Source organism: Elaeis guineensis, chromosome 2 (assembly GCF_000442705.2).
Source record: "Elaeis guineensis isolate ETL-2024a chromosome 2, EG11, whole genome shotgun sequence".
In the NCBI taxonomy this organism is placed as follows: Eukaryota; Viridiplantae; Streptophyta; class Magnoliopsida; order Arecales; family Arecaceae; genus Elaeis; species Elaeis guineensis.
Window position 1 is genome coordinate 11708054 of NC_025994.2, and position 7489 is coordinate 11715542.

A 7489-nucleotide genomic window follows, 5' to 3' on the forward strand; every position below is an offset into this window, starting at 1 on the left:
GGGTAATCTCGTCAAATGACAATTAGTACACAACCTAATCGGATGCGTAATTTTTTTTAAAAAAAAAATATATATACCACATTCTTGTTATATTTTGTAATTGTAGGAAAGGTTTCATATTCCCCTTCTACCACAGTATCAACTACTGTTTAGTTTTTTCCCAAAAAAAAAAAAATAAATACTTGTAATTTAGCGTTCCGATTTTTTTCTATTTTTCACTACCGTATCGCATCAAGATACAATGTTGCATATAGAAAGGCGTAAAACGGATGTGCTTAGTTGTGTTTAATATTCCCCTTTTAGAGTCCCCGCTTTTGTTTCCTCTTTCTCCGTTCCTCTTCCGCCTACAAAAAATTATCTTAATAATTTTATAAATTTTTATCTTTGTAAAAAAAATAAAAATAACAATAAAAATTTATATATAAAAAAATTCTTTTCATACTTAAACTCTTTCTTTTTTTATTTTTACCTTGGGAATTATAAAAAAAAAAAAAATCTCACCTTTCATTTTCTTTAAAAACACTTCATTGGCTAATAAAAAAAAAATCATCTATTTCCTTCCCCATCTCCAGCTGTAATCCTCATCTCAGGGGCTTTCCTAATTCGCCAACAGTAATCATGGGGTCGGAGGGAAAAATGCATTTTTTTTTTCTGGGTGTTCCTGAGATCGAGATAGACGTGATGAGCTGTTCTTATTCTCTTCCTCGCTTGTCCTTGTCGTGCCCTTCTTATTGCGAGGGAAGGCGCGTCTGCGACCGGTGACCGATGAGGAGGAGATGGGGACCAGGACAGGCTGATACGGTGCTGGATTTGGATTCCTCCTGCCCCTCCCATGTCTTCCTTGTGGTGAAAATTGAAACCCAGGGGACGACCGCATTGCACTTGGAGCGCGAGGTCCGGCCTCCACGCGTCGAGATTGTTGAAGGGAATCCAATCCCGAGGCGCTTTTAAGGGTAAAGGCAGGACCTTGATCGGTTCTGTTGAGGCTTTTTGAGGATTTGAGCCGGTGGTCGTCTTTTTCTCCGGCAGTCATGGCGCCGTCGTTCGGTTGGTGGGCGAAGGAGACCCACCGCGGGACGCCGGTGATCGTCAAAATGGAGAACCCCTACTGGTCCATCTCGGAGATGTCCCCAGACGACGGCGACGACTACGGCGTCGACGTCGGCGGCGGCGGCAAAGGGGAGGAGTTCGCTGGCGCTCGGCCGCGGAAGGGCGGTCGGGGGAAGAACGCGAAGCAGATCACCTGGGTGCTCCTTCTCAAGGCCCATCGCGCTGCCGGCTGCCTCACCTCCCTCGCCTCCGCCTTCTTCGGCCTGGCGTCCGTCGTCCGCCGCCGCGTCGCCTCCGGTCGGACGGACTCCGACGCCGTCTCCTCCCCGCCGGAGGAGAGCCCGGTGCTGCGGACGCGCTTCTACTCTTTTATCAAGCTCTTCCTCTGGCTCTCGGTGGCGCTCTTGGGGGTCGAGGTCGTCGCCTACTTCAAGGGCTGGCACCTGGGGGCTCCCCAGCTCCGGGGCTTCGTCTTTCCCACCTCATTTGTCGTTCGAGATCTCTTCGACTTGGTCTACTCCGGCTGGATCCACTTCCGGGCAGACTACGTCGCTCCGCTGCTCCAGTTCCTCGCCGACGCCTGCGTCGTTCTCTTCCTTATCCAGAGCGCCGACCGCCTCATCCTCTGCCTCGGCTGCTTCTGGATCCGCTTCAAGAGGATCAAACCCATGCCGAAGACCACTAAACCCGGAGCCGGAGGCTCCGAAGACCTCGAATCCGGTGGTGAGGACTTCCCCATGGTCCTAGTCCAGATACCCATGTGCAATGAGAGAGAGGTAAACTTAGGAAAGATCCAATTTTTAGCTTTGTCTAAGCTTTGGATTTATATTGGATGTCATCTAAAGTTGCAACTTTTGTTTTGGAATTGGCATTTGGCAGGTTTATCAGCAATCCATTACTGCTGTGTGCAATCTGGATTGGCCGAGGTCCAATTTGCTGGTTCAGGTGCTCGATGATTCCGACGATCCCACAACACAGGTACTAATCAAGGAGGAGGTGGAGAAGTGGCAGCAGAATGGAGTTCGGATCGTGTACCGACACCGGGTGATCCGAGATGGATACAAGGCTGGGAACCTCAAGTCTGCAATGAATTGCAGCTATGTTAAGGACTATGAGTTTGTTGCTATCTTTGATGCTGACTTCCAGCCGCAGCCGGACTTTTTGAAGCGAACTGTTCCCCATTTTAAGGTTGGATTGAAGGACTGATTGGAACCATTTAATTTTATAAACATGAGCTCAAAACTAATCTGTGGGTCTTGCAGGACAATGAGGAGGTGGGGTTGGTGCAAGCTAGATGGTCTTTTGTGAACAAAGATGAGAACTTGCTGACTCGGCTGCAGAATGTTAACCTGTGCTTCCACTTTGAGGTGGAGCAGCAGGTGAATGGGGTGTTCATCAACTTCTTTGGCTTCAATGGGACTGCCGGAGTTTGGAGGATTAAGGCTCTGGAAGATGCTGGGGGATGGTTGGAGAGGACTACAGTGGAGGACATGGACATTGCGGTCCGGGCCCATCTCCAGGGATGGAAGTTCATCTTCCTCAATGATGTGGAGGTACTCGGAGGACTTTCACTTGTTCAGCTGCTTGCTTGGATTGCATAGATTTGATGAACTGGATTTGGATTTAAATTTGTGTTTCTTTTTTACAATTCTTTCGCAGTGCCAATGTGAATTGCCTGAGTCATTTGAGGCTTACAGGAAGCAACAGCACCGATGGCATTCCGGTCCCATGCAGTTGTTTAGGCTCTGCTTGCCAGATATTATCCGATCCAAGGTATAATTTTCATATTGTTTTATTCTGATGCTATTTTATGCTCTGGAAGGGATTATAGCCAAAAAAAATAGTACAAGCACGTATAATTATGCAACATAGCTTGTTTTATCCCATGTTCAATTCTTTATTGGGGTATTCTTTTCCTGGCAAATAACCAGCTTAGGTACATTTTACATGGGAACTTTTTGCTTGGATGTCCAATAAATAACATGCATTCATATCACACTAAACTTCCTTTGAACCTAAAAAGGGCATGGATCTGACAGACTGCAGCTGGTTTAACCTGCTAATGTTCTAAAAGAGATACTTATCCACTTTTTCTTTTTGTAGTGATACAAGTTGATATTGTCGTTGAGTGTCTTTATTTATGTGTCGATGCATGGTGGGGTTTATTGGATCCCATTGATGTATGGCATGTCTCTTTCCAATGTCTAACATAACGATGACACCACGTGAATGCATATCTTCCACCTCCTCCTTAAACTTTTCTTGTTATTAATGATAGTTTATTACAAGTGTCTAATTTTTCTTCTGAAAATTATAATGATAAAACACTAGAGCAATTTGGTAAGGAAAAAAAAAAGGTTTTTGTTGCATTCTGAGAAAAACAAGAAATTGTGTGCATCCATAGCCAGGCTTGAAATTTAGTAGCTCTAATGTTGTTACGTTAATTATTTATTTTATAACACTATTATCATACCCCACCTCTTAGATGCCGCCTTTAAATATCCATACTCCTATCCCTCAATGTCACTGCCAGGAGGCCATCATGTAGGAGGACAACAAAAACCTTAGCATGGTTTCACTATTACATTGATACAACTGCAGCAAATTTGTCTAACATGGTTTCACCACCAGAACTACACCAAGGCCATTTCCTTTTTTCTTTTCCAATGCTTTTTGGCTGTTGTTACCATGTTTATGCTTTTCCTTGATAGGATGCTGCTGCTGTCCTTCTATCTACGTCACTAAATATCAGTCTTCTTATACAAAGCTGCTTAAGTTTCTATCGCTCACCAGAATTCTGAAAAATATATATCTGATCACTATGTTATTGTTCTCTGTTGTAGATTATTGAAATTTTCTTTTTAAACCATTTTTACTCTTTTTCGGTGCAGATTGGGTTCTGGAAGAAGGCCAACTTGATATTTCTGTTTTTTCTTCTCCGGAAGCTCATATTACCATTCTACTCCTTTACTTTATTCTGCATCATCCTCCCGATGACCATGTTTGTCCCCGAAGCTGAGATCCCTGCATGGGTGGTCTGCTATATCCCCGCCACTATGTCCTTCCTCAACATCCTGCCTGCTCCTAGATCCTTCCCATTTATTGTCCCCTACCTGCTCTTTGAAAATACCATGTCTGTGACCAAGTTCAATGCGATGATCTCTGGCCTATTCCAACTTGGGAGTGCTTATGAATGGGTTGTCACTAAGAAATCAGGCCGTTCTTCTGAGGGTGATCTTCTTCAGTTAATAGAAAAAGAACCTAAGCAACAACGAAGTGGCTCTGCTCCAAACCTTGATGCCATTGCAAAGGAGGAAGCTAAGCCCAAAAAGGGTAGGAAAAAACATAACAGGATCTACCGGAAAGAGCTGGCACTTGCCTTCCTTCTGTTAACCGCTTCTGCTCGGAGTTTGCTCTCTGCCCAGGGTATACATTTTTACTTCCTCCTCTTCCAGGGGATCTCATTCCTGTTGGTGGGTCTCGATCTGATTGGCGAGCAGATTGAGTGAAAAGGTAAAAGCAGTTGCATGGAGGCTCTTGTCATGTGGACTGCACAAAGTATTGAAGAACATCTTAAGTATGAGAGGCACGCTCAGCTTGTTGGCCTCTCCCCGAAATCATTTACATCCCCTGCTTGGGGAGAACTTGAGTTTCCTCTCATTAGAGGTGTAGATATTTCTACTCTCAGCCTCTTAGTTGCTTCATTCTTTCAGAAATTCTTTTGTAAGGAAGTTTTGATGTTCGGATGGCATTTTGCTTGCAGTTCAACATAGTTTTACCTTTTTATATCAGAAACTCCCACCAACATCCATCCATTTACCGAGTAGCATTTTATCAGATCTTAAAAGAGCAAAGTTTCATGTTGATGTAAACTGTTTCTAAGTTCCCAAGGTCTCAATGACGAGGAAATGGAATATTATTAATAGGAGTGGAAAAAAATTCAGCCACTTTGTTTGGCTTGTTTATTTATTTGCCTTTTTCTTCGATGATTCAATTTGCTTGAATGTGTTTATATTTTTGACTTAAACATTGGAAGCTGATTGTGAAGCAGACACTAAGATAATTTTCCTGGCTTTCCACAAGTTTTTCCTCAAAATTAGCTCTTTTCTGCCACCAACCTGCAGTTGTTTCTCAGAAAAGTGAACCCTGAAGCTTTTGAAAAATTAGGACAATATAAATGAGAACAAATTTGAGAATCCACACAGTTCTGGTCTTGTTAGATTTGATGAGTATTTGATTATAAAGTGACTTATCTACTTTGCTGAGTCCGAAGGGATTTAAATTCATATAGACAAGTCTTTCAGAATCCTCTTAAGGCATAGGATTTCTAGAGGATTATACGCGGGTTCTGGGAAACTGTAATACTGGACGCTGAGGAATGTTCTGTGGCCTTCACTCCTGGTAGTGACTGCACAAGAAATGGTGTCCATGGACGAGAGAGTGGGAAAAGCTGCCATTTTAATGCACTTTAGTATTTGTATATAGGTTCTGTGTTCGCCATTTGCATAATCTATGTGCTCTTTATTTTAAATACTCAAGCTGAGTAGAAAGCTTCAAGACAAACAGACCTTGTCTTAGTCTGTCTAGCATCTTCACATTGTGATTTATTTTTTAGTAGAGATATTTTGCTTTATTGGACCATCAGGAATTCAGGAAAGGAACAATAGAATCTGGAAAGTTTGTAAGGCAAATGTGTGTTTTTTTTTTTTTTTGGCACTGGCAAAGGTCTGTTGGGTGGTGCCCTCCTCAGTGATTGCAATAGGGAGAGGTTCAGACTTGAATCTTTATTGTGGTATTCTCAGCATACTTTAATAAAAAAGAAAAGAAATTATTTTAATAAAATTTTTCTTGCTGAGGCAAGTATAAAAATGCTTATGGATGTCAACAAGACCAAATTTTGACAACGTAGGGATGTAACCAATCAGTCGAAGCACTGAACAACTATCTCCTATTTCAATGACACACATATTGTGAAAAAGAAGTTTATGCATATGGTTCCAAAAATTCATCATCATATGTAGCAACTAAGTAAACATCGTTTTTTTTTTTTTTGTTTTTTGCTTTCTAATTTCTAGAAGACATAATTCTAAAGATTAAATTGTTGACTTATGTTGAAAAGCAAATGCCTCTGCCGAGTGCCTATTAGCTCCCAATGTTTCAATTTAATAAGAATATTGCAGCAATTAATTGGAATATAAAATTTGGGATGAGGTTCCAGCAACTTTTTAGATGGCCGTCCAGGAAGGACTTCGTAGTGGAAAGGGTACATAGCCTACTTGGCGGGTAATGGGGCAGGCAATGATCTGAAGGGAGGTAATTATGGTTGGCCTCCTGCACCAGCGGCTTCAAGATCCAACAGAACCACCCATCGCAATATCAATAACCATCAAGGTTTTGAGTTTGGGTGAGACGGGATATGGCCAAACCATCGTAAGAAGAAAGAGGGAAAAAAAGAAAAAAAAAAGGAAAAAAAAAAAAAAAGGAACAGTCAATAATATTTTATTCTCTGATTTTGTTGGTACTATTTACGCTAGATTATTGTGATCTCTCCACCTTGTTAAAAAAAAAGGGAGAAGAAGAAAAGGAAAAAAAGAAAGGAGAGGAGAGGAAAATGAAAGAAAGGAAAGAGAGGAGAAAAGAAAATGAAAGCACAAAAGGTATTAGAAAAAGAAAGTAGGGAAAAAGAAAGATTACAAAAAAAAAAAAAAAAAAAAGGGATACACAAGCATCCTATTCCATAGTGAAATGAGGGCACCTCCATTAATTTTAGTAATAGTATTGATTGAGGGCTGGTACTAAGAATTTAAACTTAAAAATTGAGATAAGATTACAAAAATAAGATGATCTGAGCAAGGATGCAATGAAATTTATTTAAAGTTGAACCCATTCTTAATGTCTCGAACTCCAGCAGACTTAGATAAAGGGGTTTTTCTATTATGACTTTCATCTTCTTAGCCGACACGATAAAGCCATGCCAGAGAATGAGATTGTACGAACAAAAATAATTCTTCATATTTGTCTATCCTAGATTGCATCAAACCGCACGAGAGTTCAGTGGTTACGATATATACCTCTATTAGCAGTAGCAATCATTTAGTAAGAAATTAGAAGAAAACAAAATTAGTCCTCATGGAGTCATACACTTTTCAATGTCTTATCCCAGTAATACATCTTTTATTTTTGAGCAAACATTAGTATTTTACCTATTAGACACCCATACTAATAATATTATTAATAAACTCTTATTTAATATTGTATTAGATAAGAAGCTTATTAAAACACTAATAAGAAAATTATTATCTTATTAAATCATATTAAATAAAGAACTTTTTATTAGTATCATTAAATTAATATAGAAATTAATGATATTATTAATAGCCATATTTGCTTAATATATGCTTATATTAGTGAAAAATATATTTCATTAGAATTGTACCAT

The 7489-nt window shown here is 40.5% G+C and overlaps 1 protein-coding gene across 1 annotated transcript; it reads left to right on the forward strand.

The window, feature by feature from the left end:
• The first annotated feature begins 733 nt into the window (after positions 1-733).
• Positions 734-5015, forward strand: LOC105061269 (probable xyloglucan glycosyltransferase 9). Its single transcript, XM_010945277.4, has 5 exons — positions 734-1826; positions 1930-2238; positions 2313-2603; positions 2710-2823; positions 3942-5015. Exons 1-5 carry the CDS (start codon positions 1032-1034, stop codon positions 4557-4559), a joined length of 2127 nt encoding a protein of 708 aa, XP_010943579.1. The 5' UTR covers positions 734-1031; the 3' UTR covers positions 4560-5015.
• Positions 5016-7489: the final 2474 nt, after the last annotated feature.

Excerpts from the sequence above, each read along its gene's own strand:
- LOC105061269 (XM_010945277.4), top strand. The coding sequence starts at position 1,032 with ATGGCGCCGTCGTTCGGTTGGTGGGCGAAGGAGACCCACCGCGGGACG. Across the intron at positions 1,827-1,929 it reads CCATGTGCAATGAGAGAGAG|GTTTATCAGCAATCCATTAC; the intron begins GTAAACTTAGGA and ends GGCATTTGGCAG. Across the intron at positions 2,239-2,312 it reads GAACTGTTCCCCATTTTAAG|GACAATGAGGAGGTGGGGTT; the intron begins GTTGGATTGAAG and ends TGGGTCTTGCAG.